Source organism: Bombina bombina, chromosome 7, assembly GCF_027579735.1.
Source record: "Bombina bombina isolate aBomBom1 chromosome 7, aBomBom1.pri, whole genome shotgun sequence".
Lineage (NCBI taxonomy): Eukaryota > Metazoa > Chordata > Amphibia > Anura > Bombinatoridae > Bombina > Bombina bombina.
Genome location: NC_069505.1, coordinates 465,776,131 through 465,795,645, shown reverse-complemented (window position 1 = coordinate 465,795,645; position 19,515 = coordinate 465,776,131). Strand labels below are relative to the sequence as shown.

Genomic DNA, 19,515 nt, shown 5'->3' with positions numbered 1-19,515 from the left:
ATCCTCAAAAATACAACTTGCCTAATAATTCTGCACTCCCTGTATACAGCTCACACACACATATATATATATATATATATATATATATATATATATCTCACACACATTTTTATATATATATATATATATATATATATATATATATATATATATATATATATATATATATATATATATATCTCACACACATATTTATATACAGCTCACACACATTTTTATATATATAGCTCACACACATATTTATATACAGCTCACACACATATGTATGTTTATATACAGCTCACACATGTTTACATCTCACACACAGACATATATATATATTTATATATTTCACACATACACCTCACACTGAGCCTCTCATACTAATTTACAGATATCATATAACAGATTAACCATTTGCATGTCACTTTTCTGCACTCACTTGCAAAACGCCTCCATGATGAGAGGAGGAATTAAATGAAATGCTTAGAAGAACTACATTTCCCATAGTGCGCCGTGGCTGGCAATAGCCTGTAGCAAAGAAACAATTATCCAATTACAAACGAGAATCGTCCTCAAGCTGCATTGGATGGATATTTGTTTATCAGAACAAAGGGGCGGATACCTGTCTCCTATTGGTCTATGGATTAAGCTTAGTACTTATAGCCGCACACGCTTACCCGGATGTACAGTTCACCCGGTAGCTCGAAAACCTCTAATTATATTTACCTACAGGTGTTCCCAGTCCCACAGTAAACATGGCGGATACAACCTCAAATCGTCTATAGGTCTTCTATTTACCTGCAGTTTAACGGTGGTGACGTCATCACTGTGCTGCTGGGGGAAATAAAAGTACGGAGAGGGCGGGGCAGCAAGTGAGTATGTGCGCGGAACCGGTAGTCTGTGTTATATATTATATATATTAGTATATGTATGTAATTATATTTATATACATAACTGTGTGTTATATATTATATATATTAGTACAGTATATGTATGTAATTATATTTATATACATAACTGTGTGTTATATATTATATATATTAGTATATGTATGTAATTATATTTATATACATAAGTGTGTTATATATTATATATATATATATTAGTATATGTCTGTAATTATGTTTATATACATAAGTGTGTGTTATATATTATATATATTAGTATATGTATGTAATTATATTTATATACATAACTGTGTGTTATATATATTAGTATATGTATGTAATTATATTTATATACATAACTGTGTGTTATAAATTATATATATTAGTATATGTCTGTAATTGTATTTATATACATAACTGTGTGTGTTATATATTATATTTATATACATAAGTGTGTTATATATATATATATATATATATATATATATATATATATATATATATATATATATATTAGTATATGTATGTAATTATATTTATATACATAAGTCTGTGTTATATAGTATATATATATTAGTATATGTATGTAATTTATATTTATATACATAAGTGTGTATTATATATATTAGTATATGTCTGTAATTATATTTATATACATAAGTGTGTGTGTTATATATTATATATATTAGAGCAGGGCTCGACAAACCCAGGAGCCTGGGCACCACTGGCTCCTAGAATTTTACCCCTGGCTCCTAACGTTTTGGGTTATTCTCCATATATCTATATAAAAATCCAACTGTCTGGCTTCTAAAAATATGCCTGGCTCCTAAATATTCTTACTGGCTCCTAATTTTTGAACATATTCGTCAAGCACTGTATTAAAGTATGTATGTAATTATATTTATATACATAACTGTGTGTGTTATATATATTAGTATATGTCTGTAATTATATTTATATACATAAGTGTGTGTTATATATTATATATATTAGTATATGTATGTAATTATATTTATATACATAACTGTGTGCGTTATATATTAGTGTATGTATGTAATTATATTTATATACATAAGTGTGTGTTATATATTATATATATTAGTACAGTATCTGTATGTAATTATATTTATATACATAACTGTGTGTTATATATTATATATATTAGTATATGTATGTAATTATATTTATATACATAAGTGTGTGTTATATATATTAGTATATGTATGTAATTATATTTATATACATAACTGTGTGTATTATATATTATATATATTAGTATATGTATGTAATTATATTTATATACATAACTGTGTTATATATTATATATATATATATATATATATTAGTATATGTATGACATTATATTTATATACATAATATATATATGTAATTATATTTATATACATAAGTGTGTGTTATATATTATATATATTAGTACAGTATCTGTATGTAATTATATTTATATACATAACTGTGTGTTATATATTATATATATTAGTATATGTATGTAATTATATTTATATACATAAGTGTGTGTTATATATATTAGTATATGTATGTAATTATATTTATATACATAACTGTATGTGTTATATATTATATATATTAGTATATGTCTGTAATTACATTTATATACATAACTGTGTGTGTTTATATATTATATATATTAGTATATGTATGTAATTACATTTATATACACAACTGTGTGTGTTTATATATTATATATATTAGTATATGTATGTTATTATATTTATATACACAACTGTGTGTGTTATATATTATATTTATATACATAAGTGTGTGTTATATATTATATATATTAGTATATGTATGTAATTTATATTTATATACATAAGTGTGTATTATATATATTAGTATATGTCTGTAATTATATTTATATACATAAGTGTGTGTGTTATATATTATATATATTAGAGCAGGGCTCGACAAACCCAGGAGCCTGGGAGCCACTGGCTCCTAGAATTTTACCCCTGACTCCTAACTTTTTGTGTTATTCTCCATATATCTATATAAAAATCCAACTGTCTGGCTTCTAAAATTATGCCTGGCTCCTAAATATTCTTACTGGCTCCTAATTTTTGAACATATTCGTCAAGCACTGTATTAGAGTATGTATGTAATTATATTTATATACATAACTGTGTGTGTTATATATTATATATATTAGTATATGTATGTAATTATATTTATATACATAACTGTGTGTGTTATCTATTAGTGTATGTATGTAATTATATTTATATACATAAGTGTGTGTTATATATTATATATATTAGTGTATGTATGTAATTATATTTATATACATAACTGTGTGTGTTATATATTATAAATATTAGTATATGTATGTAATTATATTTATATACATAACTGTGTGTGTTATAAATTATATATATTAGTATATGTCTATAATTGTATTTATATACATAACTGTGTGTGTTATATATTATATATATATTAGTATATGTATGTAATTATATTTATATACATAAGTGTGTGTTATATATTATATATATTAGTATATGTATGTAATTATATTTATATACATAAGTGTGTGTGTTATATATTATATATATTAGAGCAGGGCTCGACAAACCCAGGAGCCTGGGAGCCACTGGCTCCTAGAATTTTACCCCTGGCTCCTAACTTTTTGGGTTATTCTCCATATATCTATATAAAAATCCAACTGTCTGGCTTCTAAAAATATGCTTGGTTCCTAAATATTCTTACTGGCTCATAATTTTTGAACATATTCGTCAAGCACTGTATTAAAGTATGTATGTAATTATATTTATATACATAACTGTGTGTGTTATATATTATATATATTAGTATATGTCTGTAATTATATTTATATACATAAGTGTGTGTTATATATTATATATATTAGTATATGTATGTAATTATATTTATATACATAACTGTGTGTGTTATATATTAGTGTATGTATGTAATTATATTTATATACATAAGTGTGTGTTATATATTATATATATTAGTACAGTATATGTATGTAATTATATTTATATACATAACTGTGTTATATATTATATATATTAGTATATGTATGTAATTATATTTATATACATAACTGTGTGTTATATATTATATATATTAGTATATGTCTGTAATTATATTTATATACATAAGTGTGTGTTATATATTATATATATTAGTATATGTATGTAATTATATTTATATACATAACTGTGTATTATATATATTAGTATATGTCTGTAATTACATTTATATACATAACTGTGTGTATTATATATTATATATATTAGTATATGTATGTCATTATATTTATATACATAACTGTGTGTGTTATAAATTATATATATTAGTATATGTCTGTAATTGTATTTATATACATAACTGTGTGTGTTATATATTATACAGGTATACCTCACTTTACAGCGATTCGCTAATACAGCGCTTTGTGGAGCTGAAGTTCAACCTCCAAGGATTTTGAAACAGTGCTATAATCATTGTGAGATTGTTAGAAAAGTGAATGGCACCATTTGTTTATGCTTAGTTCACTCTGTTTATAGCATTGCAGTGCAATCTGTGTCTCAGTGGTATAGAGCTATAGTCTGGCAAATTTTACTACAGTAATTGTCACTATTTTACAGGTACAGTATTTATTGAATACTAATTGAATACTTTCTGTGCTAGTGTTAAACTAAACATAGCACAATTGCACCCCTAATATATGTTAGTTCAAACATGTTTTAAGGATTTTAAACACTGAAAAGAAAGCTAAAACTGCCTTGTTTCACTTTAAGGCGGTTTTCACTTTACAGTGGGGCTCCGGTCCCTAACCCGCTGTATGAGCGGGGTATACCTGTATTTATATACATAAGTGTGTGTTATATATTATATATATTAGTATATGTATGTAATTTATATTTATATACATAAGTGTGTATTATATATATTAGTATATGTCTGTAATTATATTTATATACATAAGTGTGTGTGTTATATATTATATATATTAGACAGAGTATGTATGTAATTATATTTATATACATAACTGTGTGTTATATATTAGTGTATGTATGTAATTATATTTATATACATAAGTGTGTGTTATATATTATATATATTAGTGTATGTATGTAATTATATTTATATACATAACTGTGTGTGTTATATATTATATATATTAGTATATGTATGTAATTATATTTATATACAGAAGTGTGTGTTATATATTATGTATATATTAGTATATGTCTGTAATTATATTTATATACAGAAGTCTGTGTTATATATTATGTATATATTAGTATATGTATGTAATTATATTTATATACATAACTGTGTGTGTTATATATTATATATATATATTATATGTATGACATTATATTTATATACATAAGTGTGTTATATATTATATATATTAGTACAGTATATGTATGTAATTATATTTATATACATAACTGTGTGTGTTACATATTATATATATTAGTATATGTCTGTAATTATATTTATATACATAAGTGTGTGTTATATATTTATATATATTAGTGTATGTATGTAATTATATTTATATACATAAGTGTGTGTGTTATATATATTATATGTATGACATTATATTTATATACATAAGTGTGTGTTATATATTAGTACAGTATATGTCTGTAATTATATTTATATACATAAGTGTGTGTGTTATATATTATATATTTTAGTATATGTATGTAATTATATTTATATACAGAAGTATGTGTTATATATTATGTATATATTAGTATATGTCTGAAATTATATTTATATACAGAAGTATGTGTTATATATTATGTATATATTAGTATATGTATGTAATTATATTTATATACAGAATTGTGTGTTATATATTATATATATTAGTATATGTATGTAATTATATTTATATACATAACTGTGTGTTATATATTATATATATTAGTATATGTATGTAATTATATTTATATACAGAAGTATGTGTTATATATTATATATATTAGTATATGTCTGTAATTATATTTATATACAGAAGTCTGTGTTATATATTATGTATATATTAGTATATGTCTGTAATTATATTTATATACATAAGTGTGTGTTATATATTATATATATTAGTGTATGTATGTAATTATATTTATATACATAACTGTGTGTGTTATATATTTTATATATATATATAAACATTTTTATTTAGAGAGAACTTGGTAATATCAGCGCTAGGTGTACCCCCCAAGATCAGTAGTTTATTAGTTAGTGAATGAACTTGCTGCCTGTGTACCTGAAATAAGGGCAAATGTTAGGTCCCACCCAGCACCGTCCTATTTCTATTTGAAAGAAAAAATGTGTAGATGAAAAGAGTGGTATTAGGGCGCACTGTTCGAAGGTTAATTTACCAATAAAGTGTTAATATTAATATTGGTGGTATAGGTGGTAGTATTATGCAAAGGTGTTCGATATATTATATACAGGTGATGTATTTCGGTAAATGACCACTAGGTGGTAGTATTATGTAAAGGTGTAATATATATTTTATACAGGTGATTTAATTAGCTTCTAAGGTGGGGTTTGTACACGTATTTAAGGATGGAGTTAGTGTTTGTCTAACCATACATGACTAAGGACTTGTGTCCGAAACGTTGTTGATTTTTTGGAAATTGGCTCAATATATTTGTGAACTTTTTGGCAATACAGTGGTGCGACTATCTTTCACACTGATATGTTATATATATTAGTATATGTCTGTAATTATATTTATATACATAACTGTGTTTTATATATTATATTTTAATCCATTCTCTCATCCTTTCCCGCCTCGACTACTGCAACTCCGTCCTCTCTGGTCTACTTAGCTGCCACATAGCTCCTTTACAATCCATTATGAATGCCTCTGCCAGGCTAATCTTCCTTACTCGTTGCTCTTCATCTGCTACACCTCTTTGCCAATCCCTTCACTGGCTTCCTCTTGCCTCTAGGATTAAACACAAAATCCTCACTCTGACATACAAAGCTCTCAACTGCACTGCTCCCCCCTACATTTCAGAACTTGTCTCTAGATACTCTCCCTCCCGTCCCCTTCGATCAACTCAGATCCTCCTCTCCTCCTCTCTTGTTACTTCCTCACATTCCCGTCTACAGGACTTCTCCAGACTGGCCTCCATCTTGTTGAATTCCCTGCCTCACTCCATAAAACTCTCCCCTAGTTTTAACAGCTTCAAGCGCTCCCTAAAAACTCTACTATTCAGGGATGCTTACAACCAACACTAACCTTTCCTAACTCCATTGCTTTCCCCTTGAACCCCTTACAATCTAAGCCTATGAGCCCAGCTGTTTGCAGATCGCCTTCATAAGAGCCGACTACAACAGTGAAACTCTCGGCAGGGCCCTCTACCCACTTGATCCCTACAAAAGCTATCCTATATATTAACTATGTTTACAGCGCTGTGGAATCTGTTGCCGCTCTACAAATACCTGATGATAATAATAATAATAATATATATATTAGTATATGTCTGTAATTATATTTATATACATAACTGTGTGTTATATATTATATATATATTAGTATATGTATGTCATATTTATATACATAAGTATGTGAAAGAGAGAGTTTGCAGTAACTGGGTGTAATTTTAGAACATGATCATTTTGACCGTATGCAAATCCAGATAAGTGTCTCACCCCTTCCTTTTCCCCATAGTTCTCATATTTATAACGTGGGTGGAAATCGCTTGTATTTAACATGAAGGACACGAACAAGCTGCGGATGGCGGAGCAGTTCCTTAATCACGCCCTGGGGTTTGTCTACCTACTGACTGGGGAGGTGAGAGCCACTGGCTGATGTCCATTGCGATGTCACTTCAGGTTGTCGTACCGCTAATGATGGATGGAGACGGACATGAAAAGATAAGGAAGGCATTAAATAATGAGACTACTGGCCTTGCCGCCCCTTAGTCACATACCCACATCAGTTCAGACCTTTTGTCCTGCAACCCCTCTGTCATTTATGTCTAATTTGCTGTGGGTATGTGACTTAGAGGGGCTACAGAACCAGGAGTGTGATCTGCTCTGGGTGTGTGACTGATAGAGAGGCTGCAGTACTAGGGGTCTGATCTGATGTGTGTATGTGACTGACAAAGGGGCTGCAGGACCGGGGGTGTGATCTGATGTGTGTATGTAACTGACAGAGGGGCTGCAGGACCAGGGGTCTGATCTGATATGAGTATGTGACTGACAAAGGGGCTGCAAGACCAGGGGTCTGATTTGATCTGTGTATGTGACTGACAAAGGGGCTGCAGGACCAGGGGTCTGATCTGATGTGTGTATGTGACTGACAGAGGGGCTGCAGGACTAGGGGTCTGATCTGATGTGTGTATGTGACTGACAAAGGGGCTGCAGGACTAGGGGTCTGATCTGATGTGTGCTTGTGACTGACAGAGGGGCTGCAGGACCAGGGGTCTGATCTGATGTGTGTATGTGACTGACAAAGGGGCTGCAGGACCAGGGGTCTGATCTGATGTGTGTATGTGACTGACAAAGGGGCTGCAGGACCAGGGGTCTGATCTGATGTGAGTATGTAACTGACAGAGGGGCTGCAGGACCAGGGGTCTGATCTGATGTGTGTGTGTGTGACTGACAGAGGGGTTGCAGGACCAGGGGTCTGATCTGATGTGAGTATGTAACTGACAGAGGGGCTGCAGGACCAGGGGTCTGATCTGATGTCTGTATGTGACTAACAGAGGGGCTGCAGGACCAGGGGTCTGATCTGATGTCTGTATGTGACTGACAAAGGGGCTGCAGGACCAGGGGTCTGATCTAATGTCAGTATATGACTGACAGAGGGACTGCAGTTTCAAGAATTTGATCTGATGTGTGTATGTGACTGACAGAGGAGCTTCAGGGCCAGGGGTCTGATCTGATCTCTGTATGTGAATGGCAGAGGGGCTGCAGGGCCAGGGGTGTAATCTGCTGTGGGTATGTGAATGGCAGAGGGGCTGCAGGGTCAGAAGTGTAATCTGATGTTTGTATGTGACTGGGAGAGGGACTGCAGGGCCTGGGGTCTGATCTGATGTGTGTATGTGACTGATAGAAGGGCTACAGGGCCAGGGGTCTGATCTGATGTCAATATGTGACTGATAGAGGGGCTGCAGTTTAACTATTATTTACAAAAGTACAGTTTTATGCATCAGGACAGCATTTTTTTTCCATAGATCAGTCATTTTCTTTCCAATGGCATGGAGAGTCCATTCAATTACTGTTGGGAAATGTATCTCCTGGCCACCAGGAGGAGGCAAAGAACACCACAGCCAGAGCTTAAAGGGACACTGTAGTAAAAAATAGAATCATGATATTATAATAGTTTAACTATATAAATAAATAAAGCCTTTTTCAATGTGTCTCATGTATTAAATACGTATCGTATTTAATACGTATTTAATATCTATTTTCGAAAATTTAAATATTTCCAAACCCACTGAGTTGTCCGCCGTTACAGATTTTCAATCCGGGCTGACAACTGCAGTTGGATGATGGCGACTGCAAGACTCAATCCGAGTTAGTGCAACCTCATCGCATGCGTTTTATTGAGTCTATTGCCGGTCATGTCGGCTTCTGTGCCGCTATATGCGCATGCAAGACTAACCTGATCCTATTGCGCATGCGTGGAATGACGATAATGTATTTTAATTTTATTCACATACTTGCCATCCGATTGGCAAGGATGTTAGACCACATTTTGAGGGCTAGATTACGTGATGTAATGAGGATAAAATAAATCATTACTTTACTGATAAAGGGAGCTTCATTACTGAAACAAAAAAGGTACACTACATTGTTTAGATAATTGCAATGCTAAATCTTTGTTCCAATTTGAATAGCAAAACTTAAAGTTAGTAATCCTTTAAGAATCCTCCCACTACCCATACTCCCCCAGTCATTCTTTGCCTCTGTAACTAGGAGGAGGTGAAGATGGGTGCTCTGAAGAAAATTAGTCCTTTAATGGGTATCTTCCCTACAAGATAGGACTGGGGTTAATGCGGTGTCCATGTAAACCTCTTAGTAAGAGAATTGGTAGCTGTTGGGTGTCGCAGGGACCTTCTCTGTCCTCCTTCTAGCAATTTGTGCTAACACCCCCACCTGGCAACCAGTGTTAAAGGGACAGTATACTATAAAATTGTTTTTCTCTTGTAAGATGTGTCCACAGATTCATCCATACTTGTGGGATATTCTCCTTCCCTACAGGAAGTGGCAGAGAGAGCACCCACAGCAGAGCTGTCTATATAGCTTCCCCCTTAGCTCCACCCCCAGTCATTCTCTCTGCCTGCTTAACTGCTAGGAAGGGCAAAGTGAGTGTGGTGACAAAAATGTTAAGTTTTTTTTTTCTCAAGCAAAAGTTTATTTTAAATGGTACCGGTGTGTACTATTTACTCTCTGGCAGAAAAGGGATGAAGATTTCTGCAAGGAGGATGATGATCTTAGCATTTTGTAACTAAGATCCACTGCTGTTCTCACAAGGGCTGAAGAGTACAGGAAAACTTCAGTTGGGGGAACAGTTTGCAGACTAAACTGTATTAAGTTATGTTCAGTCTATTTTTTTTCTAGACAGACTGTGTTATTTCTAGAAAAGGCTGGCAATATCCCCATGAGGGAAAGGTAAGCTGTATTCAGTAAAAGAGGAATCCAAGCTTGCATAAAGGGCTCATAGTTACTGGTTGTCAGTATATTTATGAAAATCTTAGTGTTGCTATCCAAATAATGTATCAGCTTATGGTAGGGTTATAATCACAATACAAATAATAATTTTCCTTAAAAATTATTAACCCTTAATCAACATGCACCTACTAGACCATATAATTAATATAAATATCTGAATTCTTTTATTTAGTTAATATCCATAAACATATTGAAATATATTTGCAATAAAAGAAAATGAAATAATATTATATGCGTTTGAAAACTATTTAAATATGCTATGCAAAATTCATACACGCTTATATTAAAAACCAGCCTTATTTATAAATAACCTTTAACATCCAAGCAATACAATTCTAAACTGTGCTCTTAAACAATAGGATATATATATATATTCTGCTATTTAACTGCAATTTATCCTAATACTGTACAATAATTAACTTACAATATCAGAACTTGCACAGATGAGTTACTTAACAAATCAGATACAGATTTAAACAATATATATGCTGTGAAATGCTAATTTGAAAAACACACTGCTTCTTTAAATCTTTTAACTGTACTTTAAACTGCAGTGACTTTAAAATATCACATGTAATTAGCAGCCCTTTTCTTATACTTTACCAAAATGATGTTCAGCTTCAAGACTTTTCCTACCTCATATAAAATAAGTGTAATTGCAATGGAAGAGTAGAAGTATGGCCCACTTTGTTTTTATAGTTTGACTGTGTCCCACGCAAACAGTTTCAGTCAGTTACAAAACTCAGCAGCCAGTGTTCCTCTATACTCCTGCATACAACCTTATAGTGTAATCATAGGTGTGAAATATGGGTGGCCCTTCGAAACCTTGTCCCTGCTATTGGATAATTGGAATATCTTTAACCGCCAAAAGGCTTTCTGGCTGTAGTTCTCTCATGGCAACACCGGGTGGCAGCATTAAGAATAGACATAGCAATATCATTTCTTAACATTTTTAAACAACTTAATTATTTTTATAAAATGGTTATTTAATCAGATTACACTCTCTGCATTAATCATATATAACCCCAATTACAGATGGTTAATATTAGGTTATTTTTTCTGATTATTCTAATACCAAATATGTTATATTATTAACATTTTATTATATTAAGGCAATTTAATACTGCTAATTATTAGCTTAAAATGCATTACAATTTTATCAGTATCCTGGCATTTATATATACATAATAGCCTATTTTGAATTCAGTATTGTATTGTATTCCAACAAGAATATGCCATATTTTATGTTTCTAATAAGCCCAGGATGTATCAACCTTCTTCATGCAGATCTGAGATTATATGCCTGAAAAATATAAACAGTACAGGGGTTATTTAAACATTTTTGACTGACTAAAACAGTTACCTCCCAGCTTAGCAAATACCCATGTAATAATTGAGAATTAGACAATTTCCCAAATTTCTATATTTAATACATTCTGGGGTATGCATTCAAACAGAGAGAAAAAAAAATGTTTATTTGCTATCTGCTTTAATGAGCTTCAGAGTCACACCTCAGCATCTGTCTTTTGTTTCCCAAGGCCTTCACTGCCCCACATGGGGTCAATCCACGAGTAGTTGTGAAAGTCTTAATACAACATATTTTCTGTTTAGCTAACAGTGCAGATGTGTATTTGATGTTTAGGGATAATTGACACCTATGTGCATAAAAGCTGTTTCCCTATGATTTTGATCAGTTCCAAAAGGGTATTTCAGACATTTCGTCTCCATATATTTTGTGTGGTGTCACCTATCTGACAATCTATCCTCTTAATTTGCCTTTTATGACTCATCCTGTCTCAAACTGTAAGTTGATTATAGCAAATTTGGTATGGGCCTCATGTTCCATTGTCCCCCCCCTGTGTGTTTAGCATAACTTTAACAATGAGTGTGGGAGATCTCTTAGAAATAATCCTTTGTTCTACAGACCATGTGCACATCCACAGATTTATTAAATAAAGATAAATATACTTCTATATATTATTTAATAATATTTCAAATACCTTGACATGGTGACACTGATGGGAAAAAACGTTTTGGTTTAATTACAAATAAAACGTTTTTTGAGGGACTTTAAGGGGCCATTGTGGCTTGTTTAAGGGTTATTAACCCACATGGCTAGTTTAAGAAACACTCTGTGGTGTTTTTTAGGCCCCATAACTTCGAGTGAGGTGGGAGGGCCCTATTTTCAGTTGCACAGTTTATTTACCTCAGAAGCATCCAGCTACTTCTCCAGAGATTCCTGGTGTATTTGAGGGCTGTAAAGAGTTTTTTTCCCCCCACAAATCGTTCCTAAAGGGCAAGTAGGCGCCTCAGCAGAGCTGTGGCAAGGTGCTGAACGTTATTTTACCGGTTTCAAAGTTTTTTCAATCCGGTTTTTACATTAAGGGGTTAATTGTTTATTTGCATAGTGGTGCAAAGTTACTAAGGCTTTATGATGCTACTGTAAAAATTTTGTTGTGTTTACTGCTTTTTTACACTGTTTTGCAGAGTTTGTGCAGCTTTTTTTCTCTTAAAGGCACAGTACCGTTTTTGTTTAAAGTGTTATTTACTTTGATTAAAGTGTTTTCCAAGCTTGCTTGTTACATTACTAGCCTGTTTAACATGTCTGACACCAAGGAGAATCTTTGTTCTATGTGTTTAGAAGCCATTGTGGAACCCCCTCTTAGAATGTGTCCCACTTGCACTAATATGTCTATAAATTATAAAGATTGAAAAAAGGAGCAGGAATCCAGTGCTATAATTTAAAAGTCCATATGCTTTATTAATCCATAAATTAAAATCGCCAGTATAGCAAAAACTGGCTTGACATAGAAGACATTGTGAAAACAAGAGCAATCAGTCCCTGCTTGTAACTGGCTTACGCGTTTCGGCCGTAGCCTTACTCTTAGCCTAATTAAAACCCTAGCACAGCTGTACTTTTAAACAGTGACTGGCATAACGTGATTGGTTAAAACAAATGGGGCAGGTCTGATTGTACTTTAAGAAGCAAATCTTATTTATATCATAATTAAATATATGTAGTTATATATTCATGCCACATAACAGATCATAAAATAATCCCAGTCAAGGTGTTTTGCTTGTTGACGGTTTTGCATAAACACCATGATATAAATAAACCTCATATACACAATGAGCATAGAGAATCAATAAGCGTTAAATCTTACTCTTTCTAGTAGTATATGGTATACTTATAAACTGATCTGAACTAGTTATGTAAAGACTTATGCACAAAACCTATTACAGTGCTTAGATACCCTAAAAAGATTTCTAGTTAAGAAGTGTAAAATCTGTAATGTATTCAGACTGACTATTAGTCAAAGGATGGACTAATAAAGGTGTATCACTCCCTAAATGAGTGTCCAGCAGATTAAACTAAACTATGTTCTTAATACAAATTAAGTATCTTAGTCAAATGCCTGCACTGAATAAACATAGAAACATAGATATTGACGGCAGATAAGAGCCATAGGCCCAGCAAGTCTGCCCCACCTTACCTAACAGTATAAACTTATCTAGTTCGTAGGATAGCCCTATGCTTGTCCCATGCATTTTTAAAGTCCCCCACAGTGTTTGTTGCTACTACCTCTTGAGGAAGTTTATTCCATAAATCAATCACTCTTTCTGTAAAGAAGTGCTTCCTCAAATTACTCCTGAATCTTCTACCCTTTAGCTTGAGCTCATGACCCCTTGTTCTTGAATTTTCCATTTTATGTAAAATACCCACAGCCTCAGTTTTACTAAACCCTTTAATGTACTTGAAAGTTGCTATCATATCACCTCTTTCCCTTCTCTCCTCTAAGCTATACATATTTAGGTCATTGAGCCTATCCTGGTAAGTTTTATTTTTTAGACCATGTACCATTTTGGTAGCCCTCCTTTGCACAGATTCAAGTTTGTTAATATCCTTCTGAAGATATGGCCTCCAGAACTGCACACAATACTCAAGATGAGGCCTAACTAATGATCTATAAAGTGGCATAAGAACCTTACTATTTCTGCTGCAAATACCTCTACCAATACATCCAAGCATTCTGCTAGCCTTACTCGCTGCCTTACTACATTGTTTACTAAGTTTTAAATCATCTGAAATAATAATTCCCAAGTCCTGTTCCTCGTCTGTAACAGTCAGTAAAGTGTCATTGAGTCTGTAATTAACATTTGGATTTTTCTTCCCTAAATGCATTATTTTACACTTTGCTGTGTTAAACTTTAGATCCCAGTCGTTTGTCCAATCCTCCAATTGTTGTATATCACTTCTCATTTTGTCTACCCCCCCTGGAACATCCACTCTGTTGCAAATTTTTGTATCATCTGCAAAGAGACATACTTTCCCCTGTAGCCCTTTGCTGATATCGCAGATAAATATGTTAAACAAAACAGGCCCCAGAACTGACCCCTGAGGAACACCACTAGTAACAGCCACCTCTGCTGAATGAACTCCATTTACTAAGACACTTTGTTTTCTGTCCTTAAGCCAGCATTCCACCCAGTTCACAATTTTTGAATCTAGACCAAGGAGATATAGTTTGTGAATAAGTTTATTGTGTGGGACGGTGTCAAATGCTTTGCTGAAATCTAGATATGCTACATCAACTGCTCCTCCCTTGTCTAATACTTTTGTTACATAATCAAAGAAGTCAATTAGATTAGTCTGACATGATCTCCCTGAAGTAAAACCATGCTGATTTTGGTCCTCTAAATTGTTTGTCTTTATGTAAGTCATAATTCTTTCCTTTAAGAGGCTTTCCATTAATTTCCCTACTACTGAAGTTAAACTAACTGGCCTGTAGTTGCCAGATTCTTCTCTACTGCCCTTTTTATGAAGAGGTATTACATTTGCTATTCTCCAATCATCTGGGACAGCTCCTGTTAATAGTGACTGATTAAACAGATCAGTTAATGGGACAGTTAGCACTGAACGAAGTTCTTTTAAAACCCTTGGATGAATATTATCAGGACCCACTGAATAAAGAGAAAACTAGCATCAATCAATTAATAAGTGCATAGGTAAAGCATAATAAATGAGCTGATTATTACCATCTCTGATTGGTCGAATATTTAAGCTAGTAAAACTATAAGTAAATATATATATATAGGTAAGTGCATAGGTAGAGTGTATCCTATGAGCTGAGTGTCACTGTATTCATATAAACAGGGTGCTTGAGCTAGTGTGAATGTATACGTGTAAATATAATGGAGTGGAGTATATTAAAATGGATTGAATATAATATAATATTCCACATAAATGTAGAGATATCACTCCCAATAATTAATTAGGTCATATTGGGAATTTAATCCACCTGGAAACCTTGTTTCCAGGTGGAAGATCCAAAACATTTCTCTTTTATAGAGGAGATTCTCTCTGTCTCCCCCTCTCTTAGGGGTGAGCACCTGTTCAATTGCTTTCCACTTGAAAAAGGACAGATCTTTTTGGTGTTTGATTGAAAAGTGATTCACAATGGGTGTAGTAGTTCTGCCGATGGAAATAGTTCTAAAATGCTCTCTGATGCGCGATCTGATATCTCTGGTGGTGAGACCTATGTATTGCACCCTACACTGGGTGCATTCTATCATGTATATCACGTATGTGGAGGAGCAATTTTGAGCTTGAGGCAAAGGTAGATGATATATCCACATGGTCACAGGGTTTGCATTTCCTGTGGCCACATCTGAACATTCCTCTATGTGTTAGCCATGAACTCATGGTTGTTCTGTCACTTTTAAGCTGAGAGGGGGAGACCGTATTCCCTATTGTGCTGGCTCTTCTGTAAGAGCATCTCAGGCCATCGTCGACACTGTCTACCAATTTGTCATCAGCTCGCAACATACCAAAATGCTTGCGGACAATGCCACATATTTGTTTGTATTGCGAGCTGTAATTGGTAACAAAGGTGACACCTTTGTGGGGGACGGAATCTATCTTTCTTCGATTTTTTTCCCCCCCATGAGGAGTAAAGTCTTCCTATCCATGCACTCCACTTCTTTAAGTGCTTTGTCTATGTCACTCTTTTTGTAGCCACGCTGTTTAAAGCGGTCTATCATGGCTTTTGATTGATCCCTGAAGATACCATCATCTGAACAATTTCTTTTTAGACGAATGAGTTGTCCCTTAGCAATAGCATAAGGGACATGGGGTGGGTGGCAGCTCTTGCCATGAAGCAAGGTGTTACCAGAAATAGGTTTCCTATACATCCAGCTATAGGAAACCTATTTCTGGTAACACCTTGGGTGTTTCCTATAGCTGGATGTATAGGAAACCTATTTCTGGTAACACCTTGCTTCATGGCAAGAGCTGGCACCCACCCCATGTCCCTTATGCTATTGCTAAGGGACAACTCATTCGTCTAAAAAGAAATTGTTCAGATGATGGTATCTTCAGGGATCAATCAAAAGCCATGATAGACCGCTTTAAACAGCGTGGCTACAAAAAGAATGTCATAGACAAAGCACTTAAAGAAGTGGAGTGCATGGATAGGAAGACTTTACTCCTCATGGGGGGGAAAAATCGAAGAAAGATAGATTCCGTCCCCCACAAAGGTGTCACCTTTGTTACCAATTACAGCTCGCAATACAAACAAATATGTGGCATTGTCCGCAAGCATTTTGGTATGTTGCAAGCTGATGACAAATTGGTAGACCGTGTCGACGATGGCCTGAGATGCTCTTACAGAAGAGCCAGCACAATAGGGAATAAGGTCTCCCCCTCTCAGCTTAAAAGTGACAGAACAACCATGAGTTCATGGCTAACACATAGAGGAATGTTCAGATGTGGCCACAGGAAATGCAAACCCTGTGACCATGTGGATATATCATCTACCTTTGCCTCAAGCTCAAATGGAAAAACTTTTGAAATAGAACGGTGTCTAAATTGCTCCTCCACATACGTGATATACATGATAGAATGCACCCAGTGTAGGGTGCAATACATAGGTCTCACCACCAGAGATATCAGATCGCGCATCAGAGAGCATTTTAGCACTATTTCCATCGGCAGAGCTACTACACCCATTGTGAATCACTTTTCAATCAAACACCAAAAAGATCTGTCCTTTTTCAAGTGGAAAGCAATTGAACAGGTGCTCACCCCTAAGAGAGGGGGAGACAGAGAGAATCTCCTCTATAAAAGATAAATGTTTTGGATCTTCCACCTGGAAACAAGGTTTCCAGGTGGATTAAATTCCCAATATGACCTAATTAATTTTTGGGAGTGATATCTCTACATTTATGTGGAATATCATATTATATTCAATCAATTTTAATATACTCCACTCCATTATATTTACACTTATACATTCACACTAGCTCAAGCACCCTGTTTATATGAATACAGTGACACTCAGCTCATAGGGTACACTCTACCTATGCACTTACCTATATATATTTACTTATAGTTTTACTAGCTTAAATATTCGACCAATCAGACATGGTAATAATCAGCTCATTTAGTATGCTTTACCTATGCACTTATTAATTGATTGATGCTAGTTTTCTCTTTATTCAGTGCAGGCATTTGACTAAGATACTTAATTTGTATTAAGAACATAGTTTAGTTTAATCTGCTGGACACTCATTTAGGGAGTGATACACCTTTTATTAGTCCATCCTTTGACTAATAGTCAGTCTGAATACATTACAGATTTTACACTTCTTAACTAGAAATCTTTTTAGGGTATCTAAGCACTGTAATAGGTTTTGTGCATAAGTCTTTACATAACTAGTTCAGATCAGTTTATAAGTATACCATATACTACTAGAAAGTGTAAGATTTAGCGCTTATTGATTCTCTATGCTCATTGTGTATATGAGGGTTATTTATATCATGGTGTTTATGCAAAACCGTCAACAAGCAAAACACCTTGACTGGGATTATTTTATGATCTGTTATGTGGCATGAATATATAACTACATATATTTAATTATGATATAAATAAGATTTGCTTCTTAAAGTACAATCAGACCTGCCCCATTTGTTTTAACCAATCACGTTATGCCAGTCACTTTTTAAAAGCACAGCTGTGCTAGGGTTTTAATTAGGCTAAGAGTAAGGCTACGGCCGAAACGCGTAAGCCAGTTACAAGCAGGGACTGATTGCTCTTGTTTTCACAATGTCTTCTATGTCAAGCCAGTTTTTGCTATACTGGCGATTTTAATTTATGGATTAATAAAGCAGATGGACTTTTAAATTATAGCACTGGATTCCTGCTCCTTTTTTTTAATTTTTTCTACTTTGCCGGTTGTTTACCTAAGGAATCTACAAGTGCCGGAGCATTCTCCCAGGGGACCCGATAACCAATAGGAGGTGGGGGTGTGAGCACAGGAGTGCGTGTCACATGACCGGATACGTGGACAACGGCCTATGGTAAGCCACAGGGAGCGTGGGCGTATCGACGAACAGGCACACAGACGATTTGTGAATACCTGAGAAGAGAGGTTTTTGCCCAGGACCGCCGCATATGCCGCTCCCTTCAGTGTGGATTCATCAACAGCCCAGCGCAGCAAGGATCTACATCTGTGAGTACTGCTTTTTTGCTACACTATTTGTTTGCCGGATGAAGAGTTATTGAGTGGGATTGAAAGTTTTGCCCTCCTTTGCATCAAGGCTGTTTTATAGAGCGGATCTTGCTTACCATTTGCCTTATTTAGTTCCATGTTCCCTTATGTGCTGATATTCCTTGAGACCTGACCTAAGGAAATAGAATTTGGTACAAACTTGCTCATATTGTGTACCAACTTTACACAACTCAGATTCAGGATCAAGTCAGCCTGGCCAAACTAAGGCTGTACAGTGTCTCTAACGTGAAGTAGAGCACACCAGATGCCCTCCCCACCTTTTTCGTGTGTCCCCAGGGTTAATACCTCATATTGACTGCACCATTTATTTTGCCAAGGGGTACGATAGGCTTACAGCACACTCTAGGGATCA

At 33.9% G+C, this 19,515-nt stretch overlaps 1 protein-coding gene across 4 annotated transcripts in view; it reads left to right on the top strand.

The window, feature by feature from the left end:
- Positions 1-659: 659 nt before the first annotated feature.
- Positions 660-19,515, top strand: part of LOC128666745 (zinc finger protein 615) — a 195,172-nt gene continuing 176,316 nt past the window's right edge. For 2 of the 4 annotated variants that reach the window (XM_053721505.1, XM_053721504.1), the window contains exons 1-2: positions 660-854; positions 7,582-7,704. In XM_053721505.1, coding sequence (XP_053577480.1) covers positions 7,624-7,704 — 81 coding nt within the window. In that variant the 5' untranslated portion in view covers positions 660-854; positions 7,582-7,623. The remainder of the gene's footprint in view (positions 855-7,581; positions 7,705-19,515) is intronic. The other 2 variants (XM_053721506.1, XM_053721507.1) reach the window with 1 other exon arrangement.